At 41.0% G+C, this 21,259-nt stretch overlaps 1 protein-coding gene across 1 annotated transcript in view; it reads left to right on the top strand.

The window, feature by feature from the left end:
• Positions 1–18,017, top strand: part of LOC110523748 (calcium-binding protein 7) — a 28,525-nt gene extending 10,508 nt beyond the window's left edge. The window contains exons 2-5 of the mRNA XM_021602716.2: positions 11,292–11,435; positions 11,571–11,683; positions 12,392–12,539; positions 15,660–18,017. Of these exons, the coding sequence (XP_021458391.1) occupies positions 11,292–11,435; positions 11,571–11,683; positions 12,392–12,539; positions 15,660–15,784 (530 nt within the window). The 3' untranslated portion in view covers positions 15,785–18,017. The remainder of the gene's footprint in view (positions 1–11,291; positions 11,436–11,570; positions 11,684–12,391; positions 12,540–15,659) is intronic.
• Positions 18,018–21,259: the final 3,242 nt, after the last annotated feature.

Below are 21,259 nucleotides of genomic sequence, written 5' to 3' on the forward strand. Positions count from 1 at the left end.
ATTGGATTGAAGTCTGGGCTTTGACTAGGCCATTCCAAGACATTTAAATGTTTCCCCTTAAAACACTCAAGTGTTGTTATAGCAATATGCTTAGGGTCATTGTCCTGCTGGAAGGTGAACCTCTGTCCAAGTCTCAAATCTCTTGAAGACTGAAACAGGTTTCCCTCAAGAATTTCCCTGTATTTAGTGCCATCCATCATTCCTTCAATTCTGACTAGTTTCCCAGTCCCTGTCGATAAAAACACCCCCACAGCATGATGCTACCACCACCATGCTTCACCTTGGGGATGGTGTTCTCGGGGTGATGAGAGGTGTTGGGTTTGCACTAGACATAGCATTTTCCTTGATGGCCAAAAAAGCCCTTTTAGTCTCATCTAACCAGAGTACCTTCTTCCATATGTTTGGGGAGACTCCCACATGCCTTTTGGTGAACACCAAACGCGTTTGCTCATTTTTTTCTTTAAGCAATGGCTTTTTTTCTGGCCACTCTTCCGTAAAGCCCAGCTCTGTGGAGTGTACGGCTTAAAGTGGTCCTATGGACAGATACTCCAATCTCAGCTGTGGAGCTTTGCAGCTCCCTCAGTTTTATCTTTGGTCTCTTTGTTGCCTCGCTAATTAATACCCTCCTTGCCTGGTCCGTGAGTTTTGGTGGGTGGCCTTCTCTAGGCAGGTTTGTTGTGGTGACATATTTTTTTAATTTTTTAATAATGGTGCTCCGTGGGATGGTCAAAGTTTCTGATATTTTTAATAACCCAACCCTGAGCTGTAATTCTCTGCAACTTTGTCCCTGACCTGTTTGGAGTGCTCCTTGGTCTTCATGGTGCTGCTTGCTTGGTGGTGCCCCTTGCTTAGTGGTGTTGCAGGCTCTGGGGCCTTTCAGAACAGGTGTATACAGTGGGGCAAAAACGTATTTAGTCAGCCACCAATTGTGCAAGTTCTCCCACTTAAAAAGATGAGAGAGGCCTGTAATTTTCATCATAGGTACACTTCAACTATGACAGAGAACATTTGAAAAAATCCAGAAAATCACATTGTAGGATTTTTCATGAATTTATTTGCAAAGTATGGTGGAAAATAAGTATTTGGTCACCTACAAACATGCAAGATTTCTGGCTCTCACAGACCTGTAACTTCTTCTTTAAGAGGCTCCTCTGTCCTCCACTCGTTACCTGTATTAATGGCACCTGTTTGAACTTGTTATCAGTATAAAATACACCTGTCCACAACCTCAAACAGTCACACTCCAAACTCCACTATGGCCAAGACCAAAGAGCTGTCAAAGGACACCAGAAACAAAATTGTAGACCTGCACCAGGCTGGGAAGACTGAATCTGTAATAGGTAAGCAGCTTGGTTTGAAGAAATCAACTGTGGGAGCAAGTATTAGGAAATGGAAGACATACAAGACCACTGATAATCTCCCTCGATCTGGGGCTCCACGCAAGATCTCACCCCGTGGGGTCAAAATGATCACAAGAACGGTGAGCAAAAATCCCAGAACCACACGGGGGGACCTAGTGAATGACCTGCAGAGAGCTGGGACTAAAGTAACAAAGCCTACCATCAGTAACACAGTACGCCGCCAGGGTCTCAAATCCTGCAGTGCCAGATGTGTCCCCCTGCTTAAGCCAGTGCATGTCCAGGCCCGTCTGAAGTTTGCTAGAGAGCATTTGGATGATCCAGAAGAAGATTGGGAGAATGTCATATGGTCAGATGAAACCAAAATATAACTTTTTGGGAAAAACTCAACTGGAGGGCAAGGAATGCTGAGTTGCATCCAAATAACATCATAGCTACTGTGAAGCATGGGGGTGGAAACATCATGCTTTGGGGCTGTTTTTCTGCAAAGGGACCAGGACGACTGATCTGTGTGAAGGAAAGAATGAATGGGGCCATGTATCTTGAGATTTTGAGTGAAAACCTCCTTTCATCAGTAAGGGCATTGAAGATGAAACGGGGCTGGGTCTTTCAGCATGACAATGATCCCAAACACACCGCCCGGGCAACGAAGGAGTGGCTTCGTAAGAAGCATTTCAAGGTCCTGGAGTGGCCTAGCCATTCTCCAGATCTCAACCCCATAGAAAATCTTTGGAGGGAGTTGAAAGTCCATGTTGCCCAGCAACAGCCCCAAACCATCACTGCTCTAGAGGAGATCTGCATGGAGGAATGGGCCAAAATACCAGCAACAGTGTGTGAAAACCTTGTGAAGACTTACAGAAAACGTTTGACCTCTGTCATTGCCAACAAAGGGTATAAAACAAAGTATTGAGATAAACTTTTGTTATTGACCAAATACTTATTTTCCACCATAATTTGCAAATAAATTCATGAAAAGTCCTACAATGTGATTTTCTGGATTTTTTTTTTTAAGTGTTGAAGTTGAAGTGTACCTATGATGAAAATTACAGGCCTCTCTCATCTTTTTAAGTGGGAGAACTTGCACAATTGGTGGCTGACTAAAGACTTTTTTGCCCCACTGTATGTACTGAGATCATGTGACAGATCATCTCTTTATTTAACTAATTATATGACTTTTGAAGGTAATTGGTTGCACCAGATCTTATTTAGGTAGGTTTCATAGCAAATTGGGTGAATACATATGCACGCACCACTTTTCAATTTAAAAAAAAAATGTTTAAACAAGTTATTTTTTCCATGTCACTTCACCAATTTTGACTATTTTGTGCATGTCCATTACATGAAATCCAAATAAATCTACATTTAAATTACAGGTTGAAATGCAACAAAATAGGAAAAATGCCAAGTGGGGTGAATACTTTTGCAAGGCACTGTAGATCAATTCTCCAGGAGAAGGTGCTGCCCACCCAGCCTATTTTTTTAAATATTTTTTCATAGTGGATTTAAAGTTGAAGATCTGATGTTATTTTAAACGTACAAATAATTCGACATTATCACGTTTCAGGTAAGACCCAAATGCAGACTGTGTTGAAGTAACAATGTTTATTACAGCAACGGGGGCAGGCAAACGACAGGTCAAGGCAGGCAGGAGTCGGTAATCCAGAGTAGTGGGGCAAAGGTACAGGACGTCAGACAGGCTCAGGGTCAGTGCGGGCAGAAAAGGTCAAAACCGGGAAAACCAGGAACAATCAATAAATTAGGAACAGAGGTAAAACGCCTGGTAGTCTTGACGAAACAAAACAAACTGGCAACAGACAAACAGAGAACACAGGTATAAGTACCCAGGGGATAATGGGGAAAATGGGCAACCCCTGAGGGGGTGGAGACAAGCACACGGACAAGTGAAACAAATCAGGGTGTAACAAACATATTCTATATAAAGTATGTTTGTGTTGAAATGTGGTTGCCATGATGAAATGTCACCCTCAAAAACAACAATTGATTACCTTTTACAAATCATATGTATTTTTCACGTAGATTACATGTCACAATACTTGACAAACTATGTTGAAAAATGTTGATTCCACCAGCTTGTGCACAGTGGGAGGTCTCTATAAAAAATATATCTGACACCAGCTTCAGCAAATACAGTGAGATGGCTGTGAATAAAGTAATTTAATCTTTGATAGATGTATGCACAACCAAAGAGGCTTTTAAATATTTGACGACCATATAAAAACCATTATCAGTCAGTTGGCTCCACACAGTCTAGCTATTTTTTTTCCATTTTGGTTTCATTGTCATTAGTCATCGGTTGGGAAAGCATTAGGGACAGTGCAGAATACAGCTATATCGCCCATACAAGAGCTACAAGCCGAGTGAGACAGATGAGCAGAAAAAAACTGTCCTTCTCAGAGAGAGAACCAATGGTCCTGAGGCACTGGGGAAGACTAGAGCTCAGGCTCAGAGGTTATCTTGTTTTTCAAGGGGAACGGCGCAGACAGACCCCTGTCGAGATCCCCTTTCTGGGCTTGCTACACCATAAATGGTTTATTTCTGCTCTATTCAATAAAGAGCAGATTGATCGAGTAGATTTTAATACACATCTAGATTGGAATCTTTTTTTAAGTGACTTCCAGGTGGAAGTAAATGAATTCTACAATAATGGAATGTGGTTTGGTGCGTATTCATAGTGCTGTCACTGCTCAGGAATGTCAGCAATTCCAAAGATCAGACTTGTACTGTGAGCATTAATAATTGTAGACGACATGAGACTTCATGAGACAGTCAATGATCTGCAGCTGTGCAATGACTTTGAAAAAAAATTGACAGGCGCAGGCAGCAAGCTAGACTTTGTCATTTTACGTTCTTGAAGCAACAGACCATGACTTTAACTCAATACCTCTACAGCTTAAGCTAACTTTGGAACTAACTTTGCAAAAAATGACGTTTGAAATTAAATCAGGATATGCCAAGGAACCTAAAAGGCGTTCAAGTGTAACTCTTCTTGGAACAGGACCAATGCGGTGGCCATACCCTTGACATTTAATGAAGAACTAAGACAAATCAAAATTACAAACTCGTTTTCCAAGAAGGTGGTCCTAGTCAAGAATCTATGACCCTCAACCTCTCTCACTCATTAATAACTCATTCCTAATCATATCTGACAAAGAGCCAAGGTCACTCCAAGGTCACTGGCTGGCAAAATCATACCTTTATATTCAGTATTTGTCAATGAACATATCAAGATATGTGTAGATCAGTGGGGCTGTGCTGAAATAGTAAAGAAGTACAAACAAAAATAAGTGATTTATTGCTGCCCACATAACAGTCAGTCACTGGTGACTGTCTCTACAGCCACAACACTCCAAGGGGTGTTGCATTTGTCATTCTGATGGCATCATATCTCAACAGTAAATGACAACAAGAGTTGGCACTATATGAGCTATGAGACAATTGTTCAATCACACCCATTGGTCAGGTGGAAGTAGGACATTGGTTGCTATTATTGTTGTGAGGCAATGAGCAGGGCTGAATGATGTCTGATGGCCAGGGAGATGTGACCCCATCTCTCTGTTAGAGCTCATGGGATGTCAGTCTGACTGATGCAAAGACTTGAAATCCCAAATAGGGTTATGTGAGACTTGTGAGGGAGGAGGAGGAGGGGGGGATCTCTCTTTCAGTGAGATGATGAAGGAAAGACAAAGGTGATAACCTGACAGCAGATCAAACAGAGCCAACAAACAGAGCCACAAAGGAGGGAGATGAAAAATAAACAAACATCAGCCTAGCTGTCTGCTTCCAAGAGAACACACTAAACAATGATTTTATTGTCAAAGGACTGTCAACGCAAGCTATTGAGCCACTCCTTTTATTGTTTTAACCGCCTATCTCTATCATTGTATGTGGTGAAAACCTCATTATTATCACAAACTGTTTATTACAATGAGGCCCTGGTATTTGTATCAACCTTCCTTATACAGCCAAGAGTAGAGAAATCCATAAAACTACTTGGTACACTCGGCTGTCCCCATAGAATAAATCAAATCAAAAATCAAATCAAATTCATTTATATAGCCCTTTGTACATCAGCTGATATCTCAAAGTGCTGTACAGAAACCCAGCCTAAAACCCCAAACAGTAAGCAATGCAGGTGTAGAAGCACGGTGGCTAGGAAAAACTCCCTAGAAAGGCCAAAACCTAGGAAGAAACCTAGAGAGGAACCAGGCTATGTGGGGTGGCCAGTCCTCTTCTGGCTGTGCCAGGTGGAGATTATAATAGAACATGGCCAAAATGTTCAAATGTTCATAAATGACCAGCATGGTCCAATAATAATAAGGCAGAACAGTTGAAACTGGAGCAGCAGCACGGCCAGGTGGACTGGGGACAGCAAGGAGTCATCATGTCAGGTAGTCCTGAGGCATGGTCCTAGGGTTCAGGTCCTCCGAGAGAGAGAAAGAAAGAGAGAAAGAGAGAATTATAGAGAGCATACTTAAATTCACACAGGACACCGAATAGGACAGGAGAAGTACTCCAGATATAACAAACTGACCCTAGCCCCCCGACACATAAACTACTGCAGCACAAATACTGGAGGCTGAGACAGGAGGGGTATAATACGGGTATAATAACCCTTTTTGGTTCCAGGTGGAACTGTTTTTAGTTCCAGGTAGAACTTTTTGGGGTTTCATGTAGAATTCTCTGTGGAAAGGGTTTTACATGGAACCCAAAGGAGTTCTACCTGGAACCAAAAAGGGTTCAGGCTCAGGTGTAACTGTTTTTGGTTCCAGGTAGAACTCTTTAGGGTTTCATGAAGAATTCTCTGTGAAGGGGTTTTACATGGAACCTAAAATACTTCTACCCAGACCCAAAAGGGCTCTACCTGTGTAACAGTTTGCTTCCATCTCTCTCCTCACCACTACCTTGGCTCGAACCAGCAACCCTCTGCATACATCAACAACTGACACCCTCAGCATTGTTACCTATCGCTCCACGAAATCCACGGCCCTTGGAGAGCAAGGGAAAACACTACTTAAAGGCCTCAGAGCGAGTGACGTAACCAATTGAAATGCTATTAGCGCGCACCCCACTAACTAGCTAGCCATTTCACACCGGTTACACCTGGAACCAAAAAGTGTTCTTCAAAGGGTTCTCCTATGGGGACAGTCAAAGAACTGTTTTAGGTTGTAGATAGTACCTTTCTTTCTAAGAGTGTACGGAAAAAGATAACCTTGGCAATGGCATATTACTCTCCATCGTACATAGGATGTGAAAACTGAACAATAGCTATCAAAACAACTTACTCATTGATTTGACTATTATAAAAATCATTAGTCATAGTTTTCCTTTGATGTGCTTTCTGGGAAGCATAACAGTTTGCTATAAAAGCACTCACTGTAATTGTAACGTGTGATTTGTCTTGATCCTGCTGTTGTGTCCCAGAGCAGTAAGGTCAGTCTGACCCTGTCCGCAGAATAGTTGGCGCTCTGCCTATGGTTAGGGAAACACAGACACATTTCTTTTCAGTCCTCAGTACACAAAATAGGTTCTGATATGCCTTTTATCAATTGCAAACATTTAACGGAAGGTTAACACATGAATGCAAGTGCTCAAAGTATTCATCACAACTAAAGTAATGGGAGTCTCGACTAATTTGTTTGCATGCTATTACTATTACTATTACCATTCTCCTGTCAAATGGAACTGAGTTTGTGGTGTCTAATTACTTCATTACATTGTAAATCAGACCCCATGCATGTTTTATAGTGGATGCTGTGGAGGTATTTGATGATTGATCCCACAAGCCAAATCCTTCTGACTTTGTCTCAGCTCACTAAATATAAATGGCCTATGGCCACTCAGTTGCTCATTGTTTCACAGTAAACATACAATTGGGTTACTGTCTAAATAACCTGGATTATGCATTCAGCAGGGGAATATAGAATCCAGTTCCTCGAAACACATGCTCCACTTTGCAGTTAGTCGTTTTCAAACCCGTTGAGTCTTGTTAAATTAAGTAACTGCAATATTTAAAACCTATTTTGCACTAGAAGGCTTATTTGCCAACAAATGTGGATTTAAATTGGCACAAGTTGAGGGAAAACAGCCTATGCACAATTTGCATGGATTGTGTACAGATTTAGTATAGCGTTTTGATTTCATTTGTATACCTCATTTGAGCACAGTATTGTTGAAGTTTGGTGTGCTGAAATCTGATATGAATGTATGCTTCTACACCTTCTACACCATACTTCTATACCTGCATTGCTTGCTGTTTGGGTTTTAGGCTGGGTATCTGTACAGTACTTTGAGATATCAGCTGATGTAAGAAGGGCTTTATAAATACATTTGATTTGATTTGATTTGATGTATTCATAATTGCCTCGCCTGGTTCACCAACTACTTCTCAGATAGAGTTCAGTGTGTCAAATCGGAAGGCATGTTTTCCGGACCTCTGGCAGTCTCTATGGGGGTTAAATTCTCGGGACGATTCGTTTCTCTGTATATATATCAACGATGTCGCTCTTGCTGTTGGAGATTCTCTGATCCACCTCTACACAGACGACACCATTCTGTATACATCTGGCCCTTCTTTGGACACTGTGCCAACAAACCTCCAAACGAGCTTCAATGCCATACAACACTCCTTCCGTGGCCTCCAACTGCTTTGAAATGCTAGTAAAACTAAGTGCATGCTCTTCAACCGAATGCTGCCCGCACCCTCCTGCCCGACGAGCATCACTTCTCTGGACGGTTCTGACCTAGAATATGTGGACAACTACAAATACCTAGGTGTCTGATTAGACTGTAAACTTTTCTTCCAGAGTCACATCAAGCATCTCCAATCCAAAATTAAATCTAGAATCTGCTTCCTATTTCACAACAAAGCCTCCTTCATTCATAATGCCAAACATACCCTCATAAAACGGACTATCCTACCCATACTTGACTTCGGCGATGTCATTTACAAAATAACCTCCAACACTCTACTCAGCAAACTGGATGTACAGTCGTGGCCAAATGTTTTGAGAATGACACAAATATTCATTTTCACAGTCTGCTGTCTCAGTTTGTGTGATGGCATTTACTCCAGAATGTTATGAAGAGTGATCAGATGAATTGCAATTAATTACAAAGTCCTTCTTTGCCATGCAAATGAACTGAATACCAAAAAAAAAAAAATTCCACTGCATTTCAGCCCTGCCACAAAAGGACCAGTTGACATAATGTCAGTGATTCTCTCGTTAACACAGGTGTGAGTGTTGACGAGGACAAGGCTGGAGATCACTCTGTCATGCTGATTGAGTTTGAATAACAGACTGGAAGCTTCAAAGGAGGGTGGTGCTTGGAATCATTGTTCTTCCTCTGTCAATCATGGTTACCTGCAAGGAAACACGCACCATCAGCATTGCTTTGCACAAAAAGGGCTTCACAGGCAGGGATATTGCTGCCAGTAAGATTGCACCTAAACCAACCATTTATTGGATCATCAAGAACTTCAAGGAGAGTTGTGAAGAAGGCTTCAGGGCGCACAAGAAAGTCCAGCGAGCGCCAGGACCGTCTCCTAAAGTTGATTCAGCTGCGGGATCGGGGCACCACCAGTACAGAGCTTGCTCAGGAATGGCAGCAGGCAGGTGTGAGTGCATCTGCATGCACAGTGAGGTGAAGACTTTTGGAGGATGGCCTGGTGTCAAGAAGGGCAGCAAAGAAGCCACTTCTCTCCAGGAAAAACATCAGGGACAGACTGATATTCTGCAAAAGGTACAGGGACTGCTGAGGACTGGGGTAAAGTCATTTTCTCTGATGAATCCCCTTTCCGATTGTTTGGGGCATCCGGAAAAAAGCTCACAAGGTGAGCGCTACCATCAGTCCTGTGTCATACCAACAGTAAAGCATCCTAAGACCATTCAGGTGTGGGGTTGCTTCTCAGCCAAGGGAGTGGGCTCACTCACAATTTTGCCTAAGAACACAGCCATGAATAAAGAATGGTACCAACACATCCTCCGGGAGCAACTACTCCCAACCATCCAGGAACAGTTTGGTGACGAACAATGCCTTTTCCAGCATGATGGAGAACCTTGCCATGAGGCAAAAGTGATAACTAAGTGGCTCTGGGAACAAAACATCGATAGTTTGGGTCCATGGCCAGGAAAGTCCCCAGACCTTAATCCCATTGAGAACTTGTGGTCAATCCTCAAGAGGCTGGTGGACAAACAAAAACCCACAAATTCTGACAAACTCCAAGCATTGACTTTGCAAGAATGGGCTGCCATCAGTCAGGATGTGGCCCAGAAGTTAATTGACAGCATGCCAGGGTGGATTGCAGAGGTCTTGAAAAAGAAGGGTCAACACTGCAAATATTGACTCTTTGCATCAACTTCATGTAATTGTCAATAAAAGCCTTTGACACTTGTGAAAAATATCTAAAGACACTGAAGCAACAAACCTTGTGGAAATTAATATTTGTGTCATTCTCAAAACCTTTCTAACTTTAAGCATCAGCTGTCAGAGCAGCTTAGCGATCACTGTACCTGTACACAGCCAATCTGTAAATAGCACACCCAACTACCTCATCCACATATTATTACTTACCCTCTTGCTCTTTTGCACCCCAGTATATATCTCTACTTGCACAACATCATCTGCACATCTATCACTCCAGTGTTAATGCTAATGTCACAACTTTTGCTGAAGTTGGTTCCTCTCCTTGTTCGGGCGGTGTTCTGTGGTCGACGTCACCGGTCTTCTAGCCATCGCCGATCCATTTTTCATTTTCCATTTGTTTTGTCTTGTTTTCCCACACACCTGATTTTTATTCCCTCATTACGTGTTGTGTATTTAACCCTCTGTTCCCCCCATGTCTTTGTGTGGTATTGTTTGTTGTAAGTGCTTGTGCACATGTTGACTGGTGCGCGTCGGGTTTTGTACCCATGTTGTTATTTTCTTGATGCCGTTGGTTTTGTAATTAAACTGCTCCTGCTATTACCTAGTTCTGCTCTCCTGTGTCTGACTTCCCTGCCACCAGTTACGCACCCCTTACAGCTAAATTGTAATTATTTTGCCTCCACGGTCTATTTATTGCCTACCTCCCTACTCTTCTACATTTGCACACACTGTACATAGATTTTTCTGTTGTGTTATTGACCGTACGTTTGTTTATGTGTAACTCTGTGTTGTTGTTTTTGTCGTACTGCTTTGCTTTATCTTGGCCAGGTTGCAGTTGTAAATGAGAACTTGTTCTCAACTGGCCTACCTGGTTAAATAAAGGTGAAATAAAATAAAATGTAAAATAATTTGCTCACTTTGTACTAGCTGATTCTGGAAGGCCCTCACCTTATTATCTGTTGTGTTTCCCTGTCCTGCTCAGGCTCAGCCTTTATTTGTGGATCTTCTTATGCACACATTTCTCAATAGTGATGTACTGTATCTAGGTAAACTCCAGGTCAAGGATATTTCACACCTGATCTAAACAAACTTATCAAGCCCTTTACCATTTTGATAAGGATTTTGTTTATTTCCTCTAAGATCTGGTATGGAAACTATTCCAAACCCCCTAGCTACTGCTAATAGGCTTGTAGCCTCTCATCATGTGCTAAAGTATTCTGTTTGAAGTGAAAAAGGTACAGTTGGCATCAAATATGCAAAACTTCCTGTCTCTCTGCTGTTTGATGCAAATACACACTCAGAGATTTAAAGCTCTACAAATTCAGCTGAGCAATATAAATATCAGCCAACTAGCTGCAATAAGATATGAACCTAAAGCCACCTTACTCTAAGTCTGAGCCTTATTAACAGTTATCTGTGGGTAGTTTGAAAGGTCAGGACAGCTATGTTGTGTGGTGGGGAAATCTGAACTTCCCATTATCAGTGCATTAGTACATCAGACTAGTCTCAATCCTCCTATCTGAGTTTCGTTCCTTCATTTCTCCACAGAGATCCGTGAAGCCTTCAAGGTGTTTGACCGAGATGGAAACGGATACATCTCAAAGCAGGAGTTGGGGGTGGCTATGCGGTCACTGGGATACATGCCCAATGAGGTGGAGCTGGAGATCATTATCCAAAGGCTGGACATGGATGGTGAATCACAAACACACACAATTTTAAATGCTGTTCACTGAGATCATTCAAGATAAGGCCTTTGCTCCATTACATGTGTAAAAGTGTCTGGCTGACCGACATATTGACTAAATATCCACACTCCTATCCCTGCAGGTGATGGCCAGGTTGACTTCGAGGAATTTGTTGCACTGCTTGGACCTAAACTTATTGCTGCTGGGATGCCTGATAAGTTCCATGGGGCGGACTTTGACTCAGTATTTTGGAAGGTATCTGCTATCACCCCACTCATCTACCTCCTTCTCCTCTTTCTTTATCAGAGCTAATTATGGCTTAATATTTCCTCATTGGAGTGAGATGATTGTCCTGAGGGCTTTCAAAGCTTTTGTGATTATAAACCACAGTCAGTCTAATTAAAATTACCATAAAAAACATGATAGGAGCTAAATAATCATTAAAGAGAGGGCAATTCCACTGTGGTTATGACATCACGTATTATATTCCTAATTGCCGTTGCAAGCTTTCCCCAGAGATTCAAATTTCTATTCAATTTATTAATGAGAGAGAGTCTATTCCAGAGCCATGTTCAAACAATTAAAACAAACACTTTATTAGTTGCTTTATCGTTTAAATTCTTCATCACTGTGATGAATGGATCATTACATTGGATGTCATAATAGTCAGGAGGCTGTTCATGATTTTAAATGTTATAGCAGTACAAACAACACATCTAAAAAAGCTCCAGGCTAATCAAAATGTATGTTTTTCTAAATGAAATGTGTGAAATTTGATATAACATAATCCATTAATGGAAATGTATTCACCACAACTGTGTCGGTGATGGGATGGGATAGAAACCTTTGCACCACCTCCAGTTGTCTTACATAGAAATGCTCCTCTGTGTAACCTTGCTCAAACATTGATATGCAGACAGATACCTGTGCTCAAGTGTTTGTGTCTGGTACTGTGTCCCCCAGTGTGACATGTCGAAGCTGACAGTGGATGAGCTGAAGAGGCTACTGTATGACACCTTCTGTGACCACCTCACCATGAAAGACATTGAGAACATCATCATGACCGAAGAGAGCCACCTGGACAGTCAAGCGTGCCAAGTGGACATTGACAGTAAGAGATTTCAACCACTATCAATAAGTGTGACCGATGTAGGTTGTCCCTTCGTTGTGTTTTGCTCGGCTTACAGTTGACCAAACGATCAGGGTTAGTGTTGATCTTTTAGTCTCTGATAATGACAGGACAAACTTCCATAAAAAAATGCTGTGCTGCTCTTACAGTTGAAGTCAGAAGTTTACATACACCTTAGCCAAATACATTTAAACACAATTTTTTTATATACAAATGCTGACATTTAATCCTAGTAAAAATGCCATGTCTTAGGTCAGTTAGGATCACCACTTTATTTTAAGAATGTGAAATCTCAGAATAATAGTAGAGAGAATGATTCATTTCAATTTTTATTTCTTTCATCACATTCCCAGTGGGTCAGAAGTTTCTACAGACACTCAATTAGTATTTGATAGCATTGCCTTTACATTGTTTAACTTGGGTCAAACATTTCAGGTAGCCTTCCACAAGCTTCCCACAATAAGTTGGGTGAATTTTGGCCCATTCCTCCTGACAGAGCTGGTGTAACTGAGCCAGGTTTGTAGGCCTCCTTGCTCGCACATGCTTTCAGTTCTGCCCACACATTTTCTATAGGATTTAGGTCAGGGCTTTGTGATGGCAACTCCAATACCTTGCCTTTGTTGTCCTTAAGCCATTTTTCCTCAACTCTGGAAGTATGCTTGGGGTCATTGTCCATTTGGAAGATCCATTTGCGACCAAGCTTTAACTTATCTTGAGATGTTGCTTCAATACATCCACATAATATCCTACCTCCTCATGATGCCATCTATTTTGTGAAGGGCACCAGACTCTCTTGCAGCGAAGCACCCCCACAACATGATGCTGCCACGCCCGTGGATGGTGTTCTTCGGCTTGCAAGCCTCCCACGATTTTCTCCAAACATAACGATGGTCATTATGGCCAAACAGTTCTATTTTTGTTTTATCAGACCAGAGGACATTTCTCCAAAAGTTATGATCGTTGTCCCTATGTGCAGTTGCAAACCGTAGTCTGTCTTTTTTATGGCGGTTTTGGAGCAGTGGCTTCTTCGATATAGGACTAGTTTTACTGTGGATATAGATGCTTTGGTACCTGTTTCGTCCAGCATCTTCATAAGGTCCTTTGCTGTTGTTCTGGGATTGATTTGCACTATTCACACCAAAGTATGTTCATCTCTAGGAGACAGAATGCGTCTCCTTCCTGAGCAGTATTACGGCTGCTTGGTCCCATGGTGTTTATACATGCGTACTATTGTTTGTACAGTTGAAAGTGGTACCTTCAGGTGTTTGGAAATTGCTCCCAAGGATGAACCAGACTTGTGGAGGTCTACAATTGTTTTTCTGAGGTCTTGGCTGATTTATTTTGATTTTCCCATGATGTCAAGCAAAGAGGCACGAAGGTATGAAGGTAGTTCTTGAAATAAATTCACAGGTACAATTCCATTTGACTGTTTGGTCATAATGACCATCGTTATGTTTGGAGGAAAATGGGGGAGCCTTGCAAGCCGAAAAACACCATCCCAACCGTGAAGCACGGGGGTGGCAGAATCATGTTGTTGGGGGTGCTTTGCTGCAAAAGGGTCTGGTGCCCTTCACAAAATAGATGGCATCATGATGAGGTAGGAAATTATGTGGATATACTGAAGCAACATCTCAAGACATCAGTTGAAGCTTGGTCGCAAATGGATCTTCCAAATGGACAATGACCCCAAGCATACTTCCAAAGTTGTGGCAAAATGGCTTAAGGTCAACAAAGGCAAGGTATTGGAGTTGCCATCACAAAGCCCTGACCTCCATCCTATAGAAAATGTGGGCAGAACACGTGGGCAGAACGCGTGTGCGAGCAAGGAGGCCTACAAACCTGGCTCAGTTACACCAGCTTTGTGTAAAGGTCGTCGTCGGTGGAAGAAGGTGAGGACCAAGGTGCAGCGTGGTATGTGTCCATATTTATTAAATGAACACGGAAATAGTTCTGGCTGGTGCAGACACACAACAGAAAACAGAAAACAATCACCCACGAAACACAATAGAAAACAGGCTACCTAAATATGGTTCTCAATCAGGGACAACGATTGACAGCTGCCTCTCGGGCTTCCTTGCCAGCCGTGTTCCCTCAAAGCGCTGGCTCCCTTTAGCTACTGCCTCCGCTCTCCTGGCTGCCTCCACCTGTTCCCATGGGAGGCGATCCCTTCCAGCCAGGATCTCCTCCCATGTGTAGCAACCCTTGCCGTCCAGAATGTCCTCCCATGTCCATTCCTCCTTATAGCGCTGCTGCTGCTGCCTGTTACCACGCTGCTTGGTCCTTTGGTGGTGGGTGTTTCTGAAACGGCTGTCGTTGGTGGAAGAAGGTGAGGACCAAGGTGCAGCGTGGTAAGTGTTTATGATTTTTAATAATAATCAAAACTAAACACTGAATAACAATGAAACAACCAAAACAGTTCTGTCTGGTGCAGACACACAAAGACTGAAAACAAACACACACGAAACCCAGGTGGAAATAGGCTACCTAAGTATGATTCTCAATTAGAGACAACTAACGACACCTGCCTCTGATTGAGAACCATACTAGGCCAAATTCAGAAACCAACATAGAAAAACAAACATAGACTGCCCACCCCAACTCACGCCCTGACCATACTAAAACAAAGACAAAACAAAGGAACTAAGGTCAGAATGTGACACTCTGTCAGGAGGAATGGGCCAAAATTCACCCAACTTATTGTGGGAAGCTTGTAGAAGGCTACCCAAATCGTTTGACCCAAGTTAAACAATGTAAAGGCAATGCTACCAAATACTAATTGAGTGTATGTAAACTTCTGACCCACTGATAATGTGATGAAAGAAATAAAAATTGAAATGAATCATTCTCTCTACTATCATTCTGAGATTTCACATTCTTAAAATAAAGTGGTGATCCTAACTGACCTAAGACAGGGCATTTTTACTAGGATTAAATGTCAGCATTTGTATATAAAAAAAGGTGTTTAAATGTATTTGTCTAAGGTGTATGTAAACTTCTGACTTCAACTGTACATATCTGTCTCTGCCGTTTTCTCGCTCTGACGTTCTCTCTATCTATATATCCAGTATATAACTCTCTCTGACCTTCTCTCTATCTTCACAGCCAGCCCAACACAACAGAAGCACACATGTGTGCGGAAGAGCCTGATTTGTGCCTTCGCCTTTGCATTTATCATCAGCGTAATGCTTATTGCAGCTAACCAGATGCTTCGTAGAGGTATGAAGTAGAAAGCCCTGTCTACCAGAAAGAAAGAAAGCTCCACTACCAGAAGGGTTGTTTCCTTTGTTATCCTTTCACACTCAACCCAGTGACTAAGCATAGACAAATTGAACTGATAGATAGGAACCAAAATAACATGTAATTTTTTTCAGATACATATATTTAATGACTATTCTGTCCTGAGATCCATTTAGAGCCAAAACACAGACTGAACACCCTGATACCAAAACTGTCAACTGGACTAATGGATATAGGCCAGGAACCTGAGGGACAAAATGTCTTGTTCACCCTTCACCATTAGTTTCAGATGTTCTGAAGGTTACCACCAAACACACACTGTATCATACACAAAAAGAAAGAACAAATACTAAGAAATTATACAATCTCTTTGATACAACTCACCATAATGTTGCCCTATACCATTCACAAGGTAATTTATTAGCCTTCTATTTCCTATGAGATAAATGAGTAAAGCTGTAGTGTCTGTGCTCTATTGCTAACCATGTTGTCTGAAACATATCGGCATTACTAGTGTATATCATGTGGCATTACAGCCTGCCCTTACAAAGCACGTAGCCAACGGAGTTTGTTTCCCTGCATACATTTGTATTCAACAGCACATAAAGAACATGCACAGTACATACACAACATAACTCTGCAGTACCAACGGCAGTTTCTAAAGAAAGTATCCTACCTGTTGTAGAGAAGGAATTTAGAGTTGTGGAGATATCATTTGGGGAATTTAGAGATGTGGAGATATCATTTGGGGAATTTAGAGATATCCTTTGGGGAATTTCGTAGACACAGATAATAATAGTTATCATCAGCAAACCTGAGATGCATCTGCCAATCTCTATCTCTTGAGTCACTGTTCCGATTGCTGGCTCACCCCAATTCTCCTTCTAAACACACAGCACATGTACATGTAAATAATACCACGTAGTATGATTTGTGTACTTCCTCTGTGGTGTTTACCTTCAAAGTCAGATGTACTTATTGAAATGATTATGCAAATGATAGTTATTATTGCAAAAAAGTACACCGTAGATTAACGTTTTGTGTAAATATTTCTATTCTGTGAATGTGGAGACAGTTTCAAAGGACATTTAAACATGTTTTTTGTTTGGCTTTTGACATGGTCCACCAAAAACAACATGAAGCTATTGTTTAGATTTTTACATGGTTCTATTTTCTTAATGGAAGAAGAGATACTTTATATCAAAGATCAAGATATCAAGAATGCAAACATCTACTTTTTTTTATTTATTAGGGTTCTTATGTATGATTCCCAGGTTTACTGAAACATCATTCTAATACATTTAGTAACCTGCTAATTTCCATGTACTTAAATTTGACATTTTGATCTTTTGTCATATTTCTTTTTTAGAAATCTATGTTTTCTCCTTATCATATATGAAGAATTGAACTCGTTTTAATGAAATGCTATATATATTCTCTTGCTCTTTTTATCACAAGCTGAATCAAGTCTGTATCATACCAGAAAATAGTATATCAAATAATGAAAAAGAACAGGGCTTGCAATAGTCTACCTTGATGAGGGTGACAAAAGGTTGCTCGGTTATCTGTTCATATATGAGAAATAACTATTTGACATTATATGCATTTGCGCAAATGTGAAATAGCCAGTGTAATAGACAATACATACAAAAATAGTAAAGCAATGATATTGTATATGACCGATGTTACATTGCATTAATGAGGAGAATATGTTAATGTACAGTTTGTTGAGAGTGATCTGATGTTTTTTCATATCCCTCAATGTGTTGTCATATGAAGCAGTTGTGTTCTCTATATGTGACTGTGATTTTCATCAAGTCAAACATAGTGCAGCTCTGATACTTTGTGCCAAACGCGGGGGGAAATGCACATATCAATAATTTCAGAATAACATGTTTTAGGGATTGAATATTCTTGATAGAAACATAACTTGCAAACAAATGTATTTCTTATCAGAAACAAATGTCTTGCAAATAAAAACTAACGCAATATACTGTATACTGTATGGACATGGTGTATAGAAATGACCTCTCATGTGAACCTTCAAGTGTCCTCGCACTGTCTGTTGTTGCCTTTGGTTGAACTTTCTAAGGCATTCTTTCAGCATCAGTAATCTCATCCTATGCACTGTAATTGCACATATGTACCTGTCACCACATCAAATATACATTTATAAACATGATGTCTGGATGCATGTTGTCCAATAAACAAACACAAACGTAATAGCCTTGTCAAATGTTGTTTTCATACCTACCGTACGGATACTGTAACTTTTAAGGGAACATACATGAGTATTGTAATGTTTTAAGCTCTAGTGTGTACAAGTCTCCCACGCCGCGCAAGCGTTCACACGCCACATCTATTTCTATGGGCACAAGCACTGTTTATGACACAAACTGTTCACACCCCTCTTGTTGGTGGAGAGAATTTTGCAGGTTCAAAGCTTATTTCCTGAAATTCTACACATTTTGTCATGGGGTGCAAAGAAAACTTTGCCGTTTTTAAAGCAGATTTACTTGCAATTCTATACATTTTGCCATGTCTAATATGTTTTCATGTGTTATTTGAGTGACAAAAAAAATTACAACAATATACATGGGCTAAAAAACAAAATAAAAAAACGTTGTCTGACATGGGCTAGTTGACCTGGACATTTCTGACAAGTTATAAATAGCTCTCTAAGGTATGCCATTGACTAGCATAACAAGAGGAACTGATGATGCACTACCCAATTTTGAAATTGCACCTTGTGCATTCTACTATTACAACTTTCAAGAGTACGTTTAAAGCCGGACTGAGTTCCTGAACAAAAAAAACCCAATATATATATATATATATATATATATATATATATATATATATATATATATATATATATATATTATATTATTGTGATTTTGTGTGGGGGGGGGGGGACCGCGCGCCACCTCTGCCGACCCCTTGCGCCACCCCTTGCGGGTGCGCCCCACAGTTTGGAAACCATGTGTTATGTTGTGAGCCAATAGGTGATATATACATTCATATAAGATGGTCTCAAAATCTACTCAGGGAAGTTACTAGAATGTGACAGAAATTAGGAAATTATACCGAATTGTGTAGCTGCTTTCTAATGAAGTTTGAATATGAATCTTCCAGCTGCTTTCTGTGACAACACCATTAGTGTTGTGGCTGTATCAATAGGGTTTAAACCCAACAGATGGTGGCCCTCCCTTCAGACAGACGTAAGGAGCTCTGGTTCCCTGGGACTCAAATCCCAGCATGTGAAGACAGGACAACTTCTTATACCGAACAGTGGCAGACATCATTAAGAGATAGCGCTGGGTGATATGGACAAAATCCGTATCGCAATAAACTGCCTGAATTGATGCAATAACGATAAATAGTACGATACGTTCATAATAATGTGCACCACCGTAAAAAAAATCCTTTAAACTACTACTACTGGTTTGATGGTTGTATGGGTCCCGTTAACAACCACCCATAGTAGCAAACATATTTCATTTCAAACTTCACATTTCTCTAGTATAGGCTACTTGTTGTAATAAACTACATCAGCAAAATGCCTGCGATAAGTAATCGGTATGGTCGGTGTCGATAGTTTTCAGTTTATCATCCCACTTCTGTTACGAAACATCCCAATGTTCAGTAAACCATACAGTGATGGAAAAGGAGACAGACTGGGTAGGAGACAGACTGGGTAGGAGACAGACTGGGTAGGAGACAGACTTGGTAGGAGACAGACTGGGTAGGAGACAGACTGGGTAGGAGACAGACTGGGTAGGAGACAGACTTGGTAGGAGACAGATTTGGTAGGAGACAGACTTGGTAGGAGACAGACTGGGTAGTAGACAGACTTGGTAGGAGACAGACTGGGTAGGAGACAGACTGGGTAGGAGACAGATTTGGTAGGAGACAGACTGGGTAGGAGACAGACTTGGTAGGAGACAGACTGGGTAGGAGACAGATTTGGTAGGAGACAGACTGGGTAGGAGACAGACTGGGTAGGAGACAGACTGGGTAGGAGACAGACTGGAAATTGGAATGTCAATGTTTTTGGTCCATTTCACTTTCTTTTCAGCCTACCATATTAAATCACATGAGAAGTCATACCAGAGAGGAGAGTGAATAGAAAGTTCTGTTTTAGGTGACTATAATTATGAATCAATTATTCATATGGCAAAATACCAGGAAACCTGTATGAAATTCCTACCCACAGCCTCTAGGGTCTGAACTACAGAAAGGAACTTCTTTCTGCCCTGTTTCCTAACATTATGCAAATTATAAAGACAGTGAATACTCAAGTGTGATTGATAAAGTGACATTATCTGAAGATAAATCAGCAGTAAAACATATGGCTATGCTGTTGTATGAAAATGTATTTTCAAAGGATGGATGGGTGGTATATTAACCTGACAGCCAACCTAGCATTAATATTATATCACCATGAATGTAAAATCAATAGTGTAAAATCAATACACCACAGTAAAGGCAAGGTTCCGTTGGAAACAGATGAAACATAGTTGACAATAATAAGTTACTGTCCCATTGCAAATAAAATCTGTCATTTGATCACGCAGCTCAATTTTCTATGAAACCAAGCAACTAAGCTAAAAATATTCAAATTCCTACACAGTATTCTTCACTTTGTTTATTGTTGTTTCACCAGTTACTGCCCAAAGGGTTCCCAAATCTCTGGTTGTTTACGTGTCAGAATCCTACTTGACGATATTGTGTCTTGACAAGCTGATGACCCGAGAGGCTCTAACATGGAGGCTCTCACTGAATTCTGAGTTTAGTTCCAAACAAGGCATGCCTTCTCTTTACCCCTCTGACAGTGACAGGGCTATGACTCACACACAGGGAAAGCACTCCTTTTCTCCCTCGAGGTCCTCCATCTCACAACACGAGTCTGGCAGACTGTCTATAACATTCCCCTAAGGGGACTTTGGCAGACACTAGTTGCTGGCTTTAACTGGCCAAAGATCTCTCAAAGGACTCTAATGGCGCTAAGGGAGGGCTCCAGAAGTGATGAGACAGAAGGGGATGGATGTGACTGGCAGGACAATTCAGACTTTCAGACAGACTTTGGATCATATTGACGACTGTATGTTTGGTCTCCTGGGAGAAGAACAGAAATGAATTGTTTACTTGATCATTAGGAACTTATTTTTTTGAATGCTGGTAAATAGCCAAGTATACAATAGTATAGTATACCAAGTATACAATAAAGTGAAATTATGTAATGGATCCAAAAAAGGAAATGGTGCCCATACACCACAGTGCTGTTTATAATGGCTTTCTTTCAGCAGTGCAGATATGCAGAAACTAATTCAAATTGAATGATGGTAATCTATGCCTTTATTCCTTTTCCATCTTTTTTATTTTGCATATCTGGTTTCCTGACTCCTTATCACCCTTCCTAGACTGTAACACATACCATCTTAGCAAAGAGAAGAGTCGAAATA

The sequence above is a fragment of the Oncorhynchus mykiss genome, chromosome 5 (assembly GCF_013265735.2).
Source record: "Oncorhynchus mykiss isolate Arlee chromosome 5, USDA_OmykA_1.1, whole genome shotgun sequence".
Taxonomy (NCBI): Eukaryota; Metazoa; Chordata; class Actinopteri; order Salmoniformes; family Salmonidae; genus Oncorhynchus; species Oncorhynchus mykiss.